General features: G+C 41.5%; 1 protein-coding gene and 1 long non-coding RNA gene across 2 annotated transcripts; both read left to right on the forward strand.

Moving 5' to 3' along the window:
• Positions 1-2800: 2800 nt before the first annotated feature.
• On the forward strand, positions 2801-4537 carry LOC115171940 (NLR family CARD domain-containing protein 3-like; the record flags this gene model as incomplete). The annotated part of the gene is made up of 1 exon (XM_029729203.1): positions 2801-4537. A coding segment is annotated over one exon (1737 nt), but the record flags the coding sequence as incomplete, so codon positions are not given.
• A 4530-nt stretch (positions 4538-9067) lies between these two features.
• Positions 9068-11398, forward strand: LOC115171952 (uncharacterized). The gene is made up of 2 exons (XR_003871302.1): positions 9068-9203; positions 11284-11398. It is a non-coding gene; the product is annotated as an uncharacterized LOC115171952 (long non-coding RNA).
• Positions 11399-25306: the final 13908 nt, after the last annotated feature.

The raw sequence follows: 25306 nt of genomic DNA on the forward strand, positions 1-25306 counted from the left end.
ACCTAGCAGTACTACTGATTTCTCTGAGAGTGAGACAGATATATATTATTACTGTATAAAACCTAGCAGTACTACTGATTTCTCTGAGAGTGAGGCAGATATATATTATTACTGTGTAAAACCTAGCAGTACTACTGATTTCTCTGAGACTGAGGCAGATATATATCATTAATGACAGATATAAAGCATTTAGAAAAAAACCTGATTATTTGTCTCTCTGACATGAAACCATCTAGTGATAGATTATAATCAAATACATGTCTGTCATTGAACAACCCCATGTCATGATTAGATATTGAACAACCCCATGTCATGATTAGATATTGAACAACCCCATGTCATGATTAGATAGTGAACAACCCCATGTCATGATTAGGTAGTGAACAACCCCATGCCATGATTAGATAGTGAACAACCCCATGTCATGATTAGATAGTGAACAACCCCATGTCATGATTAGATTGTGAACAACCCCATGTCATGATTACATAGTGAACAACCCCATGTCATGATTAGATAGTGAACAACCCCATGTCATGATTAGATAGTGAACAACCCCATGTCATGATTAGATAGTGAACAACTCCATGATTAGATAGTGAACAACCCCATGTCATGATTAGATAGTGAACAACCCCATGTCATGATTAGATAGTGAACAACCCCATGCCATGATTACATAGTGAACAACCCCATGTCATGATTAGATAGTGAACAACCCCATGCCATGATTACATAGTGAACAACCCCATGACATGATTAGATAGTGAACAACCCCATGTCATGATTAGATAGTGAACAACTCCATGATTAGATAGTGAACAACCCCATGTCATGATTAGATATTGAACAACCCCATGTCATGATTAGATAGTGAACAACCCCATGTCATGATTAGGTAGTGAACAACCCCATGCCATGATTAGATAGTGAACAACCCCATGTCATGATTAGATAGTGAACAACCCCATGCCATGATTAGATAGTGAACAACCCCATGTCATGATTAGATTGTGAACAACCCCATGTCATGATTAGATAGTGAACAACCCCATGTCATGATTAGATAGTGAACAACCCCATGTCATGATTAGATAGTGAACAACCCCATGTCATGATTAGATAGTGAACAACCCCATGTCATGATTAGATAGTGAACAACCCCATGTCATGATTAGATAGTGAACAACCCCATGATTAGATAGTGAACAACCCCATGTCATGATTAGATAGTGAACAACCCCATGCCATGATTAGATAGTGAAAAAACACACCAGTCTCTTTCATATTTCTTTAAAACAATAAAAGTTAATTTTTGAACATTTCTAAAAAGTGATATATAGTGTTTTGGAATGAAACTCTTCTTATGTTTCCCCATCTGAGCTCAGAGTAGATGAGAGATGTAATGTTTGTCTCTGTTGTGTTGAAGTCCAATCAAGCAGGAGAGACCAGCCTCCCCTGTACCCAGCTGTGTGTCCATGAAGAGTGACCAGTCTATCGCTGAACCTATAAACTTTAGAGAGGGAGACTTTTCTACTGAACAAAGGTAAGAAGAACTCATGGGTCATGGTCAGTGAGTTAAACAACACTTTCTCTAGTCATTTCTCCTCTCCCATTTTACCATTTATTTTTGTTGTTTTCATAATCCATAGGCTATTCCTTTTGTCCATTTTCATAGTCCTAAAACAATAATAAACAAACACAACGTTCCCTCCCTGTGTGTGTGTGTGTGTGTGTGTGTGTGTGTGTGTGTGTGTGTGTGTGTGTGTGTGTGTGTGTGTGTGTGTGTGTGTGTGTGTGTGTGTGTGTGTGTGTGTGTGTGCACTACCTGGTTGAGGAGATGTAATCTCATGTTTTGTCCACAGAAACCAACAGGAGAGATCAGAGTCAGAGATTCTCAGTGGTCAGTCTTCCCAGAGTCATCAAACCGACCTGGCCTCCATATTCAGTGTATGTGGTCCTGTTATGTACATTTGTTTTTGTTTACCTCAAGTCAAGTTGTTCTATCAATCATTCATTATTAATGTGTTAATGAGAAAGCATTTTGTCTCTTGCTTGATTTATTTCAGTTGCTTGAAGAGAATATTATGACATTTGTGAAGAACGAGCTGAAGATGTTCAAGAGGATTCTTAGTCCAGAACTCCCAGAAGGCTTTGAGAGTCAGAAGCAGGATAAGGATGTGGTGGATGCTGAAGATGAGAAGCAGGAGAGCAGTGCCAGAGAGGGGGCTCTGAAGATCACACTGCACCTCCTGAGGAAAATGAACCAGAAGGAGCTTGCTGACACACTGGAGAAAAGTAAGAGCTGTCTGCCTCATGTTGAATGCTGTTTTATAACATTTAAAAGCTGTAGCTAAAGTACAGCTAAAGTAGCTGTGTAACTCAATGATATTGTAGCAGCCTTAACACAACACCTAGTGACCTCATCAAATAGCAGCAGGGATGTGCTGTGTTGATTAATTTATAGAGAGAGAGAGAGAGAGAGAGAGAGAGAGAGAGAGAGAGAGAGAGAGAGAGAGAGAGAGAGAGAGAGAGAGAGAGAGAGAGAATTAATAATACCAATAATTAATAATACCAATAATTAATAATACCAATAATTATATAATCAGTCACACCAGTGTTTAACGCAGTATTAAAAAATGTATAGATTTATGCAGACAGTTAAGAGTGTAAACTATTATAATTTTAAACTTTATAACAGTCCTACAATACTGTAGGCATTAAAACAGATGTAATATTAATATCCTCTGTGTTATTTCTAGATTCAGATGATCCTGCTGTGATTTGCCAACGTGAACTCAAATCTAATCTAAAGAAGAAGTTTCAATGTGTATTTGAGGGAATCGCTAAACAAGGAAACCCAACACTTCTCAATAATATCTACACAGAGCTCTACATCACAGAGGGTGGAACAGGAGAGGTCAATAATGAACATGAGCTGAGACAGATTGAGACAACAACCAGGAAACAAGCAAGACCAGAGACTGCAATCAAATGTAATGACATCTTCAAACCCTTAACTGGACAAGACAAATGTATCAGAACTGTGCTGACAAAGGGAGTCGCTGGCATTGGAAAAACAGTCTCTGTGCAGAAGTTCATTCTGGACTGGGCTGAAGGAAAAGCAAATCAGGATGTCCAATTTGTATTTTCATTCCCTTTTCGGGAGCTGAATTTGATGAAAGAGGACAAACACACTTTCATTGAACTTCTAAATCAATTCTCAATGGAAACCAAACAATCAAGAATCTCCAACTACGACAAGTACAAAGTTCTGTTCATCTTTGATGGTCTGGATGAGTGCCGACTGCCCCTAGACTTCCAGAAGAACAAGATCTGTTGGGACGTCACAAAGTCAACCTCAGTAGATGTTCTGCTGACAAATCTCATCAAGGGAAATCTGCTTCCCTCTGCTCTCCTCTGGATAACTACCCGACCTGCAGCAGCCAATAAGATCCCTTCAGGGTGTGTTGACCAGGTGACAGAGGTACGAGGGTTCAATGACCCACAGAAGGAGGAGTACTTCAGGAAGAGATTCAGTGATGAGGACCTGGCCAGCAGAATCATCTCACACATAAAGACATCAAGGAGCCTCCACATCATGTGCCACATTCCAGTCTTCTGTTGGATTTCTGCAACAGTCCTTGAACACATGCTGAAAGATAAGAGAGAAGAGATGCCCAAGACTCTGACTGAGATGTACACACACCTTGTGGTGTTTCATACCAAACAGAAGAATGAAAAGTATCTTGGGAAAGAAGAGACAGGTCCACACTGGAATGAAGAGAGCATTCTGTCACTGGGACAACTGGCTTTTCAACAGCTTGTGAAGGGCAATCTGATTTTCTATGAAGAAGACCTGAAAGAGGCTGGCATTGATGTCAATGAAGCCTCAGTGTACTCAGGATTGTGCACACAGCTCTTTAAAGAGGAATGTGGGCTGTACCAGAACAAGGTGTACTGCTTTGTTCATCTGAGCATTCAGGAGTTTCTGGCTGCTGTATATGTGTTCCTCTCATTCATCAACAACAATGAGAATCTAATGGACAAACTGCAAACAAAAGACAAGTCTGAAGTTACTTTCTACAAGAGTGCTGTGGATAAAGCCTTACAAAGTGAGACAGGAAACCTGGACCTTTTCCTCCGCTTCCTTCTGGGACTCTCACTGGAGTCCAATCAAAAGCACTTACGAGGTCTACTGACAAAGACAAGAAGCAGCTCACAGAGCCATGAAGAAACAGTCAAGTACATCAAGGAGAAGATCAGGGAGAATCCCTCTCCAGAGAGGAGCATCAATCTGTTCCACTGTCTGAATGAACTGAATGACCATTCTCTAGTGGAGGAGATCCAAACCTACCTAAGATCAGGAAGTGTCTCCAGTGAAGAACTCTCACCTGCACAGTGGTCAGCTCTGGTCTTTGTGTTGCTGACTTCAGAAAAGGAGCTGGATGTGTTTGACCTGAAGAAATACTCCAGATCAGAGGAAGGTCTTCTGATGCTGCTGCCAGTGGTCAAAGCCTCCAGAGCTGTTCTGTGAGTAAATAAAATGATATATAAGAACTAATCATCAGGAATAAATATTCAGTTTAGAGAAAAAATATGTATTATAATATGTATATAATATTATATTGAAAATATATTGAATAAATGCATTGGTGTTCACATTAGTATAACAATATTACCATACAATTCTAGGAGACGGAAGATTAATATTTATGTTGTTTGAAAGAATAAACCAAATGCATCTGCCATTGTCCTAATCTACTCGTTAATTTAACAGTGTGTTTGTGAAGTCATAATGATCTCTTTGTCAGGCTGTCAGGCTGTGGAGTCACAGAGGAAGGCTGTGCTTCTCTGGTCTCAGCTCTGAGGTCAAACCCCTCACACCTGAGAGAGCTGGATCTGAGTAACAATGACCTGAAGGATTCAGGCGTGAAGCTGCTCTCTGCTGGACTGGGGAATCCCCACTGTAAACTGGAGACTCTGAGGTCAGTATTCCTGTAGTTAGTCAACAAGTGATAACTGTTCACCAGATCCACATGTGTTTACCAGGCACACATAGTCCACACCATATGTGTTTGGACAGTGAAGCTTACAGTTTTTAATTTTGGTGCTGTACTCCAGCATTTTGAACAGTGTGTATGTGTCCAGTTTGTGTCCTGTGTGTGTGTATGTGTGTGCATGTGTGTGCACGTGTATCAGTCAATGAACACACACACACACACACACACACACACACACACAGCGCTGGGCGATATGGCCAAAATATTATTTCACAGTATTTAAAAAAAAATGACAGTTAGACGGTATTTTTAGTTTTTGAATAGTAAAAGTTGTACATTTGCTTTATGAGCAGTGAGTGATCCCAGGGTGCATTATGAGTAGTGAGTGATCCCAGGGTGCTTTATGAGTAGTGAGTGATCCCAGGGTGCTTTATGAGCAGTGAGTGATCCCAGGGTGCTTTATGAGTAGTGAGTGATCCCAGGGTGCTTTATGAGCAGTGAGTGATCCCAGGGTGCTTTATGAGCAGTGAGTGATCCCAGGGTGCTTTATGAGTAGTGAGTGATCCCAGGGTGCTTTATGAGTAGTGAGTGATCCCAGGGTGCTTTATGAGTAGTGAGTGATCCCAGGGTGCTTTATGAGTAGTGAGTGATCCCAGGGAGCTTTATGAGTAGTGAGTGATCCCAGGGTGCTTTATGAGCAGTGAGTGATCCCAGGGTGCTTTATGAGTAGTGAGTGATCCCAAGGTCCTTTATGAGTAGTGAGTGATCCCAGGGTGCTTCATGAGTAGTGAGTGATCCCAGGGTCCTTTATGAGTAGTGAGTGATCACAGGATACACATGTTAATATGTAATTATTATTGAACAATACTACATATTCATGTTTATATGGAATTATTATTGAACAATACTACATATTCATGTTAATATGTAATTATTATTGAACAATACTACATCTACATGTTAATATGTAATTATTATTGAACAATATGAGTAGTGAGTGATCCCAGGGTGCTTTATGGGTAGTGAATGATCCCAGGGTGGCAACACATACATTCTAAGTGATTTCAATGAGTCTTCCTTTTCTGATTGTTTTATACTTTTCAATTCAACTTCAACCAAAACAAATGTCAGCACTTTTATCATTTCTACATTTCCACTCAATTGCAGTTGTGGAAAAAGCACCCAATGTCATATTTAAAAAGTAAAGATACGTTAATAGAAAATGACTCAAGTAAAAGTGAAAGTCACCCAGTAAAATACTACTTGAGTAAAAGTCTAAAAGTATTTTGTTTTAAATATACTTAAGTATCTAAAGTGCGGCGGCAGATAATCTAGTGGTTTGAGCGTTGGGCCAGTAACTGAAAGGTTGCTGGATCGAATCTCTGAGCTGACAAGGTCAAAATCTGTTGTTCTGCCACTGAACAAGGCAGTTAACCCACTGTTCCCCGGTAGGCCGTCATTGTAAAATAAGAATTTGTTCTTAACTGACTTGCCTAGTTAAATAAATGTTACATTTTTAGAAAAAAGTAAATGATAAAATGTACTTAAGTATCAAAAGTAAAAGTATAAATAATTTCAAATTCCTTATATTAAGCAACCCAGACAAGCACCATTTCCTTTTTAATTTTTTTAATTTACGGATAGCCAGGCTCCAACATTCAGTGAGTCCTCCAGATACGCGGCAGTAGGGATGACCATGTTTTCTTGATAAGTGTGTGAATCGGACCATTTTCCTGTCCTGCTAAGCATTCAAAAGGTATCAGGGTGTCACGTTCTGACCAGTAAAGGGGTTATTTGTTATTTTAGTTTGGTCAGGACGTGGCAGGGGTATTTGTTTTATGTGGTTCGGGGTGTGTGTCTATGTAGAGGGGTGTTTGATTTATGTATTCCGGGGTTTTGGTCTATGTTCTATGTTAGTGTATTTCTATGTTCTAGTCTAGTCTTTTTAGTTCTGTTTATTGATTTAGCCTTCAATTGGAGGCAGCTGTTCCTCATTGCCTCTGATTGAAGGTCCTATATAGAGGGGTGTGTTTTGTTTGGGTTTTGTGGGAGGTTGTTTTTACACTGCTGTGTTTAGCCTGTAAGACTGTTTAGCTGTCGTTCGTTCGTTCGTTCGTTCGTTCGTTCGTTCGTTCGTTCGTTCGTTCGTTCGTTCGTTCGTTCATTGTTTTGTTTAAAAAGTCAAGATGAGCACTCAACCCGCTGCGCCTTGGTCCATTTACTACGACGGCCGTTACACAGGAAAAATGTATGAAGTTAAAAGTACAGTTTTTTTCTTTAGGAATGTAGTGAAGTCAAAGTTGTCAAAAATAAAAATAGTAAAATTATGTACAGATACAAAAAAAACTACTTAAGTATTTTTACTTATGTACTTTACACCACTGCTCAATTGAGATCATTTCCACACTGCCACGTAGGGCTGCACGTTATGGGTAAATAATCTAGGATTTATTTTTAACCAAATGTTGCAATTGTGATTTGACTTGCGAATTAGAGCAAAACCTTAGGAATCATGGAAATATAATGACTATTCTAATTCTATAGTTAGAGTATAATAGTGGGCACTTTGAATACAGTGTTTGAGATGACAACGAATTAAAATGCCAGGGAGGAGTTATTGTGACAGGGTAGGAACTAAAGTGTTGATAAGTGTTTCCTAGGGGACCCTATAAGCTTTGGCTACAATGCATGTTTTCTCTTAGCTACTTCATGTAGCTAACATGTTCTTGCTTTGCATATTCCTCTTTGATTTAAAAGATACTGTTGCACAAACATGTTGATTTAGGTCTACACCATCACTGGTATTATCAGGCTGAAATTAGCTAGCTACGTTTGCTCTGACTCAGTACATTTATTAGCTAGCTAGCTATTAGTATTAGCAGCTAACAATTAGCGTCTCACAAGATTCTAGGGCAACTTGCTAAGAAAAGACAAACTTGCTGTTTGCTGATGTAAGAAACACAAACTAATAGTGTCATTACAGAAAGCTAGTGGATTTACATTAAGAAGAAAAGTGAAAACGGCATCGTTGTCATCAATATTGTTCCATGTGCTGCATTGACCAGGCAGACTGAACGCAAGTGTCTCGTGGTTGAGGAACATCAAATGTGCTCCTTGAGTGACAGGGGGCGTGGCTAGGTCACTGTGGAAAGTGTCACGGAGGGAAAGAGTGGAGAGACATAACTCAAGTATCGAACTAAACTTTAAAAATGTACATTACACATGGCGTATCACATTTAACAAACCAAACATTCAAATACCGGTATAGAAGGTCAAGTAACAACCCAAACTGGTCCCTGCATCAATACCAGTATATCATAAAATACGGTATACCGCCCAGCCCTAACACACACACACACACACACACACACACACACACACACACACACACACACACACACACACACACACACACACACACACACACACACACACACACACACACACACACACACACACACACACACACACACTGGAAACACACACACAAACACTGGAAACACACACACACACACACACACTGGACACACACACACACACCGGTCGGGGTAGGCCATCATAACTGACTTGCCTAGTTAAATAAAGGTTAAATAAATAAACACTGGACAATATCCTCAAATAAAAAGTGACATTATAAACTGTCACCTCGCATAAAACATTTGATCTCAAATCTAAAATGCTGGAGTTTAGAGCCACATTTAAAAATGTTAGCTTCACTGTCAAAATAGATATGGTGTGGACTGCATACTCAATACAATCTAAATCTGATACCTCACTGTCTGTCTTTTGACTGATACTGCTTTTAAACTGGTCTGGTCAGTCTACTCAAATATTTGTACTACATATTATTCTCTCTACAGCAAAAATTTGATAATTTGTCATTTATAATAATGATACAATATGTATGAATAGATATGGCAGTGTTCAGGACACTGATATATCTAAAAATGTTGAAAAAATATACTGCCACTATCTTCACCACCAAATAATAGCAGTGTGATTTTAATATGATTTTACTCTTTGCAGGCTGTCACGCTGTCAAGTGACAGAGGACGGCTGTGCTTCTCTGGTCTCAGCTCTGAGGTCAAACCCCTCACACCTGAGAGAGCTGGACCTCAGCTACAATCACCCAGGAGACTCAGGAGTCAGACTGCTCTCTGCTGGACTGGAGGATCCACACTGCGGACTGGTGAAACTCAAGTATTTTAAAGAAATATAGATATATATATATTGTTGTTTATTTCACCTTTAATTAATCAGGTAGGCCAGTTGAGAACAAGTTCTCATTTACAACTGTGACTTGGCCAAGATAAAGCAAAGCAGTGCGACAAAAAAAACAACACAGAGTTACACATGGAATAAACAAACGTACAGTCAATAACACAATAGAAACATCTATATACAGTGTGTGCAAATGGAGTAAGGAGGTAAGGCAATAAATAGGCCATAGTAGCTAAGTAATTACAATTTAGCATTAACACTGGAGTGGTAGATGTGCAGATGATGATGTGCAAGTAGAAATACTGGGGTGCAAAGGAGCAAAAAAATAAATAATATGGGGATAAGGGTGGGCTATTTACAGATGGACTATGTACAGCTGCAGCGATCGGTAAGCTGCTCAGATAGCTGATGCTTAAATTTGGTGAGGGAAATAAAAGCTGATGCTTGAAGTGAGGGAGATTTAAGTCTCCAACTTCAGCGATTTTTGCAATTTGTTCCTGACCAGTGAGCTGAGATAAGGTGGAGCTTTACCTAGCAAAGACTTATAGATGACCTGGAGTCAGTGGGTCTGGCGACGAATATGTAGTAAGGGCCAGCCGACGAGAGCATACAGGTTGCAGAGGTGGGTGGTATATGGGGCTTTGGTGACAAAACGGATGGCTCTGTGATAAACTGCAATCAGTTTGCTGAGTAGAGTGTTGGAGGCTAATTTGTTAATGATTAGCCGAAGTTGAGGATCGGTAGGATAGTCAGTTTTACAAAGGTATGTTTGGCAGCATGAGTGAAGGATGCTTTGTTGCGAAATAGGAAGCCAATTCTAGATTTAATTTTGGAAAGGAGATGCTTAATATGAGTCTATCCAGACACCTAGGTATTTGTAGTTGTCCACATATTCTAAGTCAGAACCGTCCAGAGTACTGATGCTCGTTGGGCGGGTGCGGGCAGCGATCGGTTGAAGAGCATGCATTTAGTTTTACTAGCGTTTAAGAGCAGTTGAAGGCCATGAGTGTTGTATGGCATTGAAGCTCGTTTGTTAACACAGTGTCCAAAGAAGGGTCAGATGTATACAGAATGGTGTCATCTGCGTGGATGTCGATCAAGGTATCACTAGCAGCAAGAGTGACATCGTTGATATATACAGAGAAGAGAGTCGGCCCTGAGAATTGAACCCTGTGGTGCCCCCATAGAGACTGCCAGAGGTCCGGACAACAGGCCCTCCGATTTGACACACTGAACTCTATCTGAGAAGTAGTTGGTGAACCAGGCGAGGCAGTCATTTGAGAAACCAAGGCTGTTGAGTCTGCCTATAAGAATACAGTGATTGACAGAGTAGAAAGCCTTGGCCAGGTCGATGAAGACGGCTGCACAGTCTTTTATCGATGGCGGTTAGGATATTGATTATTACCTTGAGCGTGACTGAGGTGCATCCGTGACCAGCTCGGAATCCAGATTGCATATCGGAGAAGGTAAGGTGGGATTCGAAATGGTTGGTGATCTGTTTGTTAACTTGGCTTTTGAAGACTTTAGAAAGGCAGGGCAGGATGGATATAGATCTTTAACAGTTTGGGTCTGGAGTGTCACCCCCTTTGAAGAGGGGGATGACCGTGGCAGCTTTCCAATCTTTAGGAATCTCGGACGAGGTTGAACAGACAAGTAATAGGGGTTGCAACAATGGCAGTTGATAATTTTAGGAAGAGAGGGCAGATTGTCTAGCCCAGCTGATTTGTACAGGACCAGGTTATGCAGCTCTTTCAGAACATCTGCTATCTGGATTTTGGTGAAGGAGAAGCTGGGGAGAATTGGGCAAGTAGCTGCGGGGGGTGCGGAGCTGTTGGCCGGGGTTGGGGTAGCCAGGAGAAAAGCATGGCCAGCCGTAGGGAAATGTTTATAGAAGTATGTAGAGGGTTTATGTCAATGTTCATATCAGACATGTTTGATTTATCAGGCTAGTTAAGACAAACATTCTGACCACCACTAGGACAGTTGTATGCTGACTGAGTGTGTGTGTGTGAGTTCAGGTGTATCCCTCAATGACTGTCTCTTCTGCTTACCGCTACAGTGTGGAACATGGTGGAGAGTACACAATGAAACCTGGGATTAGAAAATGTGAGTGTTGACTGCTGTGAAGAATATGACTAAGAATAAGACTTAATTCAAGTTAAATCAAAGTCAAAGACCACCATCAGTACTGACTTGGTCATATTAAATATCAGCTGTAGTTCTACATGCAGCAATGGTGAGGAGTGTGTGTGTGTGTGTGGCGTTCTTGTTACATAATAAATGTGTGTGTGTGTTCATGCATGTATACAGGTGTGTGTGTGTGTGTGTGTGTGTGTGTGTGTGTGTGTGTGTGTGTGTGTGTGTGTGTGTGTGTGTGTGTGTGCGTGTGTAATTAATGGGAATAAGTGTGTTTTATATTACCATACAGTATAACATATGATCATTCAACAAGTCTCAAGTTACCTTAACTTCTCCTTTTGATACCTAGAAACATCTACATTAAATGAATTAGTGAAAAGTGAGTTAACATTCTAATGTGAATGACGATGATTTCTAATATTGTGTCTGGTTTCATCCATCAGATGTCTGTGATCTCACACTGGACCCAAACACAGTACACAGACTCCTCTCTCTGTCTGAGGAGAACAGAAAGGTGACATGTAGGAGAGAGGAGCAGCCGTATCCTGATCACCCAGAGAGATTTGAGGACTGTGAACAGGTGCTGTGTAGAGAGGGTCTGACTGGGCGCTGTTACTGGGAGGTAGAGTGGAGTGGGAGAGAGCCTGTTATAGGAGTGACATATAAAGGAATCAGCAGGAGAGGAGGGGTTAAGGACTGTGGGATTGGATACAATGACAAGTCCTGGAGTCTTGTCTGCTATGATAACAGTTACATTGCCTGGTACAATAATAATCCCACTACCATAGACGTCCGCCCCTCCAGCTCCCACAGAGTAGGAGTGTATCTGGACTGGCCAGCCGGCACTCTGTCCTTCTATAGAGCCTCCTCTGACACACTGACCCACCTGAACACATTCACCTCCACATTCACTGAGCCCCTCTATCCAGGGTTTAGGGTTTGGAATGTTGACTCCTCAGTGTCCCTGTGAATAATGACCTGACACACACACACACACACACACACACACACACACACACACACACACACACACACACTGGACACACACACACACACACTGGACACACACACACTCACTGGACCCCAAACCCCCCCCCCCCACAAACACACACACAAACTGACACACACAGAGGACACAGACTCACACACATACTGGAAACACACACACACTGGACACACACTGGACACACACACACACACTGGACACACACACAGGACACACACACACACACTCTCTGGACATACATACAGACACTGGACACACACACAAACACTGGACACACACTCACACTGGACACAGACACACACTGGACACACAAACACACACACACACACACACTGGACACACACAATTGACAAACACACACACACACACACACTGGACACACACGCACACTCACACACACACACACACACATACACACTGGACACCCACGCTGACACACGCACACAAACAATGGACACACACACACCCACACAATCTTGACACACAGATCCTGGACAAACACACACAGAACACACTCATACACACACAGGACACACACACACTGTACAAACTGGAGAAAGAGGCCAAACACACACACAGGACACACACACACACACACACTGGTCACACACTGGACACACACACACACACAAACTGGTCACACACACACACACACACTTACTCACTAACACACACACATGACACACACACACACACACACACACTGGACCCACACACACACACTCACTGGACCCACACACACACACAAACACTGGACAAACACACACACACACACACACACACACACACACACACACACACACACACACACACACACACACTCTGGACACACACACCGGACACACACACTGGAAACACACACACAAACACACACACACACACACACACACTGGTCATACACAAACACTGGATAAACACACAAACACACACACTCTGGACGCACACTCTGGACACACACACTGGACAAACACACTGGACACACACACACACACACACTGGTCACGCACACACACAGGACACACACACACACACAGGACACATACACACACACTGGACACACACACACACACACACACACACACACACACACACACACACACACTGGACACACATACTCACTCACTAACACACACACACACACACACAGGACACACACACAGACTAGACACACATACACACATACTGGACACACACACACACACTGGACACACACTGGACACACACACACACACACACACTCACACACACTGGACACACACACAGACTAGACACACACACACATACTGGACACACACACACACACACACATACACACACACACTTGACACACACTGGACACACACTGGACACACACACACCAGTTTGGGCCAGTTTATTCCTATAAATACACTGAATAAAAATAGGACAACATGTAAAGTGTTGGTCCCATGTTTCATGATGGGCTGAAATAAAAGATCCCAGAAATGTTCAATACGCACAAAAAGCTTATAGGTTTTACATCCCTGTTAGTCACACAGTGAGCATTTCTACTTTGTCAAGATAATCCATCCACCTGACAGGTGTGGCATATCAAGAAGCTGATTAAACAGCATGGTCATTACACAGGTGCACCTTGTGCTGGGGACAATAAAAGGCCACTCTAAAATGTGCTGTTTTGTCACACAACACAATGCCACAGATGTCTCATGTTTTAAGGGAGCGTGCAATTGGTATGCTGACTGCAGGAATGTCCAACAGAGCTGTTGCTAGAGAATGTAGTGTTAATTTTTCTAAGCCGCCTTATACGCTGTTTTAGAGAATTTGGCAGTACGTCCAACCGGCCGAAAAACAGCAGACCACTTGTATGTGGGTGAGCGGTTTGCTGATGTTGTGAACAGAGTGCCCCATGGTGGCAGTGAGGTTATGGTATGGGCAGGCATACGCTACTGACAACGAACACAATTGCATTTAATCGATGGCTATATGAATGCACAGAGATACCATAACCTCAGGACAATGAGATCCCATTGTCGTGCCATTCATCCCCCGCCATCACCTCATGTTTCAGCATGATAATGCACGGCCTGATGTCGCTGTACACAATTCCTGGAAGCTGAAAAAAATCTGTTCTTCCATGGCCTGAGTACTCACCAGACATGTCACCCATTGAGCATGTTTGGGATGCTCTGGATAGACGTGTACGACAGCGTGTTCCAATTCCCACCAATATCCAGCAACTTTGCACAGTCATTGAAGAGGAGTGGGACAACATTCCACAGGCCACAATCAACAGCCTGATCAACTCTATGCGAAGGAGATGTGTCACGCTGCATGAGGCAAATGGTGGTTAGACCAGATACTGACTGGTTTTCTGATCCACATTCCTACTGATTTATTAAGGTATCTGATAAACAGATGCATATCTGTCTTCCCAGTCATGTGAAATCTGTAGATTAGGGCCTAATGAATGTATTTCAACTGACTGATGTCTTTATATGAACTGTAACTCAGTAAAATCTTAGAAATTGTTGCATGTTGGGTTTATTGTTTTGTTCAGTATAATAAAAAGATCAGTTGTAAATGTTTTATGTTTGATATGATGTTAGTAACACTACGTCATTCCATCCTTTCACTAAATGGTAGTAACACTAAGTCATTCCATCCTTTCACTAAATGGTAGTAACACTAAGTCATTCCATCCTTTCACTAAATGGTAGTAACACTAAGTCATTCCATCCTTTCACTAAATGGTAGTAACACTAAGTCATTCCATCCTTTCACTAAATGGTAGTAACACTAAGTCATTCCATCCTTTCACTAAATGGTAGTAACACTAAGTCATTCCATCCTTTCACTAAATGGTAGTAACACTAAGTCATTCCATCTTTCACTAAATGGTAGTAACACTAAGTCATTCCATCCTTTCACTAAATGGTAGTAACACTAAGTCATTCCATCCTTTCACTAAATGGTAGTAACATTAAGTCATTCCATCCTTTCACTAAATGGTAGTAACACTAAGTCATTCCATCTTTCACTAAATGGTAGTAACACTAAGTCATTCCATCCTTTCACTAAATGGTAGTAACACTAAGTCATTCCATCCTTTCACTAAATGGTAGTAACACTAAGTCATTCCATCCTTTCACTAAATGGTAGTAACACTAAGTCATTCCATCTTTCACTAAATGGTAGTAACACTAAGTCATTCCATCCTTTCACTAAATGGTAGTAACACTAAGTCATTCCATCCTTTCACTAAATGGTAGTAACACTAAGTCATTCCATCCTTTCACTAAATGGTAGTAACATTAAGTCATTCCATCCTTTCACTAAATGGTAGTAACACTAAGTCATTCCATCCTTTCACTAAATGGTAGTAACACTAAGTCATTCCATCCTTTCACTAAAGCTCTAAAGTAACTTTTAATTGACAGATGCCTCATTTAAATGTTGTGGATGTTGATGAAAGGAAATCCCATACAGCCTACTGGACAGGACTTTGTTATGGTATCTTCTGTTTGGGAGTCTCAGGTCAGGTCTGAGCCATGATCAGAATGTGTCTCTGTCTATTTCCAGCCCTGCCATTTCTACCTGTCCTGATCTAGTGTTTGACCCCTGACCTCCTCACACCATCTCACTGTCCATGTCTGCTTTTAGCTCCCACCTCTACTTCACTGTGTTATAATGTACCTTATGTTTGTTATGTCACCTCTGTAACCAGGTACCAAACATACTGACCTTTCTGACCCATATCCCACCTCTACTTCACTGTGTTATAATGGACCTTATGGTTGTTATGTCACCTCTGTAACCAGGTACCAAACATACTGACCTTTCTGACCCATATCCCACCTCTACTTCACTGTGTTATAATGGTCCTTATGGTTGTTATATCACCTCTGTAACCAGGTATCAAACATACTGACCTTTCTGACCCTATCCCACCTCTACTTCACTGTGTTATAATGGACCTTATGGTTGTTATGTCTCCTCTGTAACCAGGTATCAAACATACTGACCTTTCTGACCCATATCCCACCTCTACTTCACTGTGTTATAATGGACCTTATAGATGTTATGTCTCCTCTGTAACCAGGTATCAAACATACTGACCTTTCTGACCATATCCCACCTCTACTTCACTGTGTTATAATGGACCTTATGGTTGTTATGTCTCCTCTGTAACCAGGTATCAAACATACTGACCTTTCTGACCCATATTCCATGGCCCTACTTTCTAGAAATAAACATTTAAAATCCTCTGAGTTTTGTTTAGTGTCCATTTACTTATTTATTATGTATTTGCTGTGTATTGGAATTGTGCCGCAGAGCATCATGGGTGTTTGTATGTGTTGAGATGATCACGTTCCAGATAAATGGTTGAACTGATTCCTGTCTCCCGTCTCATCATTATTGAATTGTTATACAGACGTGGTTATGAAACCCACCAGACATAACAACAGATTGGTGATGAGTAAGTCTGAACCTACAGGAACTATTCTGTCTGGAAGAAGTTGGTTTTTACAACTGTTTAAAACTGTTATTTTCTGTGGTTCAGTCCAGGTTAATGTTAGCACAGTGTATTGCTAGCAGAGGCAAGTGCATAGTGGAGCTAGCTAAGAGAGTTAGCATCGTCATGGATGGCAGAAAAGGACTCGAGACGGATGTCTGAGCGGGAAAACAACTTGATTAAAAAGGGAGGAATATACATTGATTAAAGGAAAGGACATTTATTCAACTGTGAAGACGAACTGAGGAATTAAAAACTGCTAAATGAGTGAAGTGAATGAAGATCACATGACTGAGGACAATATTGATGTTGTTGAGGACAATACTGAAGTGAGTCACAATCAGGATCTTATTGAGAAATGAAAAATGGCTGGAATTGTTGGAAACATTGGACAGTTTGATGACAGTATTGAGTGGAGCTCATATACAGAACGCTTTGAATATTCTGTTCTTACAAATGACATTGATGAGGACAACATTGTACTTACAGTTTTTAGTGTAATGGGGCCAAAGACATGTAATTTACTAGTCAGCCTGCTACAGCCAGACAGAACAGGTAATAAAACGTATGGGGATATTGTGGAGATACTTAAAGGACATTTTCCACCAGAACCACTAGTTAACGCTGAAAGGTTCAGGTTCCACAGGAGACATCAGGAAGAGGGAGAATCAGTACCAATGTTTGCTGCTGCATTAAAGAAACTATCAGAACACTGTGAGTTGAATGGTGTTGTAAATGACATCATTAGAGACAGACTAGTATGTGGGCTACGGAGTGAAGCTACATTAAAGAGACTGTTGACTGAAAGTCATCTGACCTTGGTGAAGGACATTGAAATCAGTGTGTCCATGGAACTAGCTGCTAAAGAGGCTCACCAGTTGAGTTCATCAGGAACTTAGTGGATTCATCTAACAATCCTAATCACCAGCTGATACATTGTAATCTCATACACAGGGTTCACCTTCCACCTAGAAAACATCATGTAATGAACATCAGAACCTCTCCTCTGTGTGATCTATGTAATGAAGACCTTCCACCTAGAAAACATCATGTAATGAACATCAGAACCTCTCCTCTGTGTGATCTATGTAATGAAGACCTTCCACCTAGAAAACATCATGTAATGAAAATCAGAACCTCTCCTCTGTGTGATCTATGTAATGAAGACCTTCCACCTAGAAAACATCATGTAATGAACATCAGAACCTCTCCTCTGTGTGATCTATGTAATGAAGACCTTCCACCTAGAAAACATAATTTAATGAAAATCAGAACCTCTCCTCTGTGTGATCTATGTAATCAAGGTGCCTTGGCCTCCTTTAATCACATGTACTGGGAGTGACCAGGGGACATGTTTTGGAAAGAGGTTCCCTCTGTCTTATCTGCTGTAGTGGATATCATCATACCTTGTTCCCCCAAACTGTTATCACTTAATGATAATTCACCACTATCATTACAGAAAATAGGTTTAATGTTGTCAAGTTTGACAGCAGCTAAACAGATGTTGGAACTAAGATGTCTACCACCACACCTCATTGGATCAGCACTTTATACATATCATTTATTATCAACTATCCACTGTTAGGATCCATGGGGTTACCACCACACCTCATTGGATCAGCACTTTATACATATAATTTATCATCAACTATCCACTGTTAGGATCCATGGGGCCAAACAACAATTGACATTCAGGTTATCTGCAGCTGAAACCATACAAGTGTGTTTTTACCCAACAGATTGTTGCCCGTTCATTATAATTTTAGTCCAAATGTGGCCTAACTGATTTTATCACAACTTCATTTAGTATTTAATTTCATGGAGATCAGGTTGTGTGGGTTGGGGTGGTCCCAGGAGGGGTTGGAGGGTGGGTTGGGGTGGTCCCAGGAGGGGATGGAGGGTGGGTTGGGGTGGTCCCAGGAGGGGATGGAGGGTGGGTTGGGGTGTTCCCAGGAGGGGACGGAGGGTGGGTTGGGGTGGTCCCAGGAAGGGATGGAGGGTGGGTTGGGGTGGTCCCAGAAGGGGTAGGAGGGTGGGTTGGGGTGGTCCCAGGAGGGGTTGGGGTGGTCCCAGGAGGGGATGGAGGGTGGGTTGGTCCCAGGAGGGGATGGAGGGTGGGTTGGGGTGGTCCCAGGAGGGGTAGGAGGGTGGGTTGGGGTGGTCCCAGGAGGGGTTGGATGGTGGGATGGGGTGGTCCCTGGAGGGGTTGGAGGTTGGGGTGGTCCCAGGAGGGGATGGAGGGTGGGTTGGGGTGGTCCCAGGAGGGGTAGGAGGGTGGGTTGGGGTGGTCCCAGGAGGGGTTGGAGGGTGGGTTGGGGTGGTCCCAGGAGGGGATGGAGGGTGGGTTGGTCCCAGGAGGGAGGGAGGGTGGGTTGGGGTGGTCCCAGGAGGGGTTGGAGGGTGGGTTGGGGTGGTCCCAGGAGGGGTTGAAGGTGGGGTTGGGGTGGTCCCAGGAGGGGTTGATGCGGCTCAGGTGAGTGATTGTATGTGTGTTAATTATAATTGTATTTACCTGCAATAACTGGTTTACATAATATACTGATATTTATATTTTAACAGTATTGTGTCTCCAGCTGTATAACCATTCCTGCTGCTATTTGTTCTGATATATATTTTAACAGTATTGTGTCTCTAGCTGTATAACCATTCCTGCTGCTATTTGTTCTGATATATATTTTAACAGTATTGTGTCTCCAGCTGTATAACCATTCCTGCTGCTATTTGTTCTGATATATATTTTAACGGTATTGTGTAACCATTAGAGAGAATATAGTAGACGGTTGCTGTCAAAAAGTGATTGATGAGTTATTCCTGTGTTCTGTGTTTATATAATTTTAAAGACGTCATGCTATTTAGGGGGTATGCAAATGTTTGAAATAAAAATGAATGGCCTGATGATAGATGTGAGGTGTAGTGACCTTGTTGAACTTGAAACAGTTGGGATTTTTTGTAGTGAATGGGGAAGGCCTGAATTTGAACTGTTTGAAAAATGTGAAACAGTTGGGAATTTTTGTAGTGGACTTATGGAGCTGCTGTCAGGTGAGCTTGTGACCCCTTGTAGAATGAAAAAGTAATTTCCGGGATAGGTCTGCCTGAGTGTAAGTAAGTGTTAGACTTGTCCTGTTAACACTACGAACCTCAAGAGAGAGAAACCACAGAAAGCAACAACAACAAAAAATCTGAAAACATGGAGTTGTTAAGACACTGATGCCCACGTACCTATGTGAGAGTGGATTCTCAGCCCTCACTAGCATGAAAACTAAATACAGGCACAGACTGTGTGTGGAAAATGATTTAAGACTCAGACTCTCTCCAATACAACCCAACATTGCAGAGCTTTGTGCATCCTTTCAAGCACACCCTTCTCATTAACCTGTGGTGAGTTATTCAACATTTTTGATGAACAAATATGGTTTTATATGTAAGATGGCTAAATAAAGATGAAAATGATTGATTATTATTATATTATTATTTGTGCCCTGGTCCTATAAGAGCTCTTTGTCACTTCCCACGAGCCGGGCTGTGACTCACACTCATTCTTATGTTTATTAAATGTATCTTATAGTGTGCGTGTGTGTCAGGCTTACGATGTTGGCAAAAAACAATATTTGAGAGTACGCTGACCCTGGTGCTAGAGGGGGTTGAATGGTGCAGCAGGAGATTGAATGTTTGAAGGGGTACGGGACTATAAAACGTTTGGGAACCACTCCCATAGACAAAATTATTAATGTTGACTATTAAAAGGACCAGGATGAACAAAGATAGTTTACAGACAAAGACTTAGAAGGAGGATTAAAGCTCCCTAACATGTAATTATATCAAGAAGACTTTATAACTGTCCAAATAGGCTCTTTATTGACAACTCCAATAGGACAATTTGGGTCGACATGGAAGAAGAACTTAATGCCCCATTTGGAGCATCATATTATCTGAACACTTAAATGTGGGACTGCAGAATCCCATAACGTCCCATAATAAGAAATATGGAGTCAGATAAATAAGAGACGGACATCTTCACCTTTCCTGACAAGCTCTGCTTCGTTATGGAACAACCATGAATACACATTAGGAGGAAAGGTGGTTGTCTGGAAAGAGTGGGAGAGGTTTTGTTTTAGCCTCAACACTGATACATTTCACTTCTGCTTTTAGTGTCAACTTGACTTAGAGTGTGGCTGTGGAAGACTGGTCCCTTGATGATGTCTGCAAGTGGCTGAGTACCAATGATCTCCATGATTCCATCCCATCATTCCAAGGTTCACAATCTGTCTGCAGAATGCCAACTCTATTCAACTGTCCACTTTGCAACGAGCATCCTTTCTCTGTGTCCAGACTACTCACACATATTGTCCTCTATCACCAGCATGAACCACATGTTGTAATTACCTGTGGAGTTAATGGGTGTGGGAAAACAAATAGATGTATCAGTGTCTATCAGTCACACATCTACCAAAACCACACAGAGATTTTAAGATACAACTTAGATGAGAATTGTCCTCATGATGAATTTGAGACTGGGACTGATCCCATTGAAGATGACATGAGCGATGTGGAGAGTCTGCCAGAGACTGAATATGTTCAAGACACAGAGATCAACACTGAGCAGCTAATTGAAGGTTTCTGAAACAATATCTGTCTTTTTATTTAGTAAATCAGGAAAGAACACTGCATCCCAGCTACGGTACAGAATAACATTGTTGAGGATCTCAGAACCATTTTGGATGCATTATGACCCACTACAGTGATCCCCTCAGGTTTCATCTGACAAATAAATATGGTTGAACATGACAATCTCAGGGACTTTCTTAACAACTCTGCAGTATTTGAGGAATGCATTAGATGGATAAGCTCTGAGTGGATGCTGGAGCATTACTGTGTGAAAGAATTGGACATGGTCAGGACAACTGAAGTACCACTGAGCAACAAAGAAGGTTATAAAACAAGGTCATTTCCATACAGCTACATAGTCCCCAGGCTATATGAATATAAAGAGACATGAGACAAAACAATCATAATGAATCCGATTACATGGAGAGGGGGGACCTGATCCTAGACCATAATGAATCAGATTACATGGAGAGGAGGACCTGATCCTAGATCATAATGAATCAGATTACATGGAGAGGGGGGACCTGATCCTAGATCATAATGAATCAGATTACATGGAGAGGAGGGACCTGATCCTAGATCATAATGAATCAGATTACATAGTCCCCAGGCTATATGAATATAAAGAGACATGAGACAAAACAATGGACCTGTTGAATGGAATAATTTATATGACCTCTATGATTCATTTCATTCTTCAGTTCTACCAGCGAATGTGAGATGTTTAGATTCCGTAACATTTGAGGAGACATACAGTAATTTATCTGGCCATCTTTTCCCCTCCCTTTCTGGCTGCCCTCCTTCTTCCCTTCTAAGTTCAAGTTTGTTTATTTGTCATATACATGGAGGACACAGTGTGTTTATTTGTCATATACATGGAGTACACAGTGTGTTTATTTGCCATATACATGGAGGACACAGTGTGTTTATTTGTCATATACATGGAGTACACAGTGTGTTTATTTGCCATATACATAGAGGACACAGTGTGTTTATTTGTCATATACATGGAGTACACAGTGTGTTTATTTGCCATATACATGGAGGACACAGTGTGTTTATTTGTCATATACATGGAGTACACAGTGTGTTTATTTGTCATATACATGGAGTACACAGTGTGTTTATTTGTCATATACATGGAGTACACAGTGTGTTTATTTGTCATATACATGGAGTACACAGTGTGTTTATTTGTCATATACATGGAGGACACAGTGCAATGAAATGCTTCCTTGCAGGTTAACCTCTTGACAATGCAACAACAATAGAACAAGTCAGTAGCTAAGTTAATAGAAAGAGTACTACAATAGTAATAAACCCTTCATTCATCAGTATCCTGAACATAGCTGGGTGTTTCTGGGATAGAGGGTTGATATAAAAGTCTATATATTCAGCAATACAGTCAGATTCTGAGGCACAATCACTTCCTATTGGTCAGCTGCAGGGAACCACCCAAATCTCTGAGACACAATCACTTCCTATTGGTCAGCCGCAGGGAACCACCCACGTCTCTGAGACACAATCACTTCCTATTGGTCAGCTGCAGGGCCAACGTCTCAGGAGATATGTATTTTAGGCAGTAAGTAAAACTGCCTAGGCCTTGGAGAATCTGGCCCAAAAAGATAGACCATCTGTTTATCTGTAATGTACTTATCCTCATACAGTTTATCTCCTGGATTAATCTTTGTGTTTTCCGGTTGTGTTGAGTGGGACAATGGAACATAGTGTTTAACATGATCCTATTGTCTATTGGCTTCAAGAAGATATTCACTTTATCCATTACAACAATCTGAGCCCCCTTATCTGCTGGTTTAATCCCTATATTTCTAGAACGTTTATAAGGTTAAGATAATGAACATGTCCAGTTCTGAATTGTGAAAAGGAAGCCACATCCCTACATATAAGAGTATTTATAGTTTCTGACACCGACTCCAACTGAGGTTCCCAATGTGAGGGGTTTGGAAATATTATCTGAGGAAAATCGGTTTCATATTCACAATGATCTGATAACTTCAATCTTCTATGATAGACGTGTAGATCCCTCCGGAGCTCCTCCCAGTCCACCTGTTTAGGAGTTGGTATGAAAGTCAGTCCACCTGTTTAGGAGTTGGTATGAAAGTCAGTCCATCTGTTTAGGAGTTGGTATGAAAGTCAGTCCACCTGTTTAGGAGTTGGTATGAAAGTCAGTCCTCTTTCTAGAACATCACTCTCGGCTTGGTTGAGCCCAATGGGACATTGCTGGTCAAGACCTGAAATGGGTTGTGAAGTAGTATGGACATATTGATGGAACAAGGTCACTAAACTGGTGGTTAGACAGGATAGATCCAAGAGCCTCTGCTGTCATCTAGAGGGTGTTTCTCTGTACTGCTTGACACATGGAGACTCAATGGAGGCTCAGTGCAAGTGCTCAAAGTAGACTAGTGGTTAGAGCGTTGGGTCAGTAACTGGTATGGTCAGATAGACTAGTGGTTAGAGTGGTGGGTCAGTAACTGGTATGGTCAGATAGACTAGTGGTTAGAGTGGTGGGTCAGTAACTGGTATAGTCAGATAGACTAGTGGTTAGAGTGGTGGGTCAGTAACTGAAATGTTGCTGGTTTGAATACCTGAGCCGTCAAGGTAAAAATCTGTTGGTGCCCTTAAGCAAGGCACTTACACCTAATTTGCTCCAGAGGCGCCGTACTACTATGGCTGACCCTGTAAAACAACACATTTCTCTGCATCTATCTGGTGTCTGTGACAATCAAACATTTTAAAATCTAACCAACATAAAGAAAATGACAGCAATTACTTTTTTTATTACAACAGTTAATTTAATAATGCTGTTTATAAATCTTGTTGACATTCATCCAATTCATCCAGGGACACCTTGACTTGCATTACATTCTCACTGCAGAAAAATATTCTCATTAAATCACATGACTTCTAGTTAGAGAGAAGGATTCCTGTTAACACGGCCTGCTACAAGCAGGAAACAAGTTATGGACAAACCAGAAATGTAACATATATGTTTGATAGGAGCCCTGGATGATGAATGTGTGAACTATCTTGTCATCTCTTTGGGTAACCACAATGGAACATTCTAGTCTTTAAGGACATGAACTGGCAGAACAGGTTTCAGCAAAGTATGGAGTCATTGTTTTCAGGAAGGTGAAACCATGGTGATAGGAGAGACAGGAGGCAGACTAAGAGCAAGGGTAGCCACCTGAACTACTGCCCTACAAAGACAAAGAGCATCTACACAAACAGCCACCTGAACTACTGTCCTACAAAGACAAACAGCATCTACACAAACAGCAACCTGAACTACTGTAATACAAAGACAAACAGCATCTACACAAACAGCCACCTGAACTACTGTCCTACAAAGACAAACAGCATCTACACAAACAGCAACCTGAACTACTGCCCTAGAAAGACAAACAGCATCTACACAAACAGCAACCTGAACTACTGTCCTACAAAGACAAACAGCATCTACACAAACAGCCACCTGAACTACTGTCCTACAAAGACAAACAGCATCTACACAAACAGCCACCTGAACTACTGTCCTACAAAGACAAACAGCATCTACACAAACAGCCACCTGAACTACTGTCCTACAAAGACAAACAGCATCTACACAAACAGTGAATCTGAGAAAAATGGCTTTACAGTTTGTTTTCTAGTCCATGCATATCAACCATGACCACTGATCTGACCTATGACCCCTAAAATACTGATTATGCACTCTGCCTTGGTATGACCTTAAACAGCTGTCTGGGTTATGAAACAGCAAAGAGCAGAAATGTAGAAATCTAAATGTGTTGATCCAACATTCTGTTGTTTTTCTGTTTG

The sequence above is a fragment of the Salmo trutta genome, chromosome 32, assembly GCF_901001165.1.
Source record: "Salmo trutta chromosome 32, fSalTru1.1, whole genome shotgun sequence".
Taxonomy (NCBI): domain Eukaryota; kingdom Metazoa; phylum Chordata; class Actinopteri; order Salmoniformes; family Salmonidae; genus Salmo; species Salmo trutta.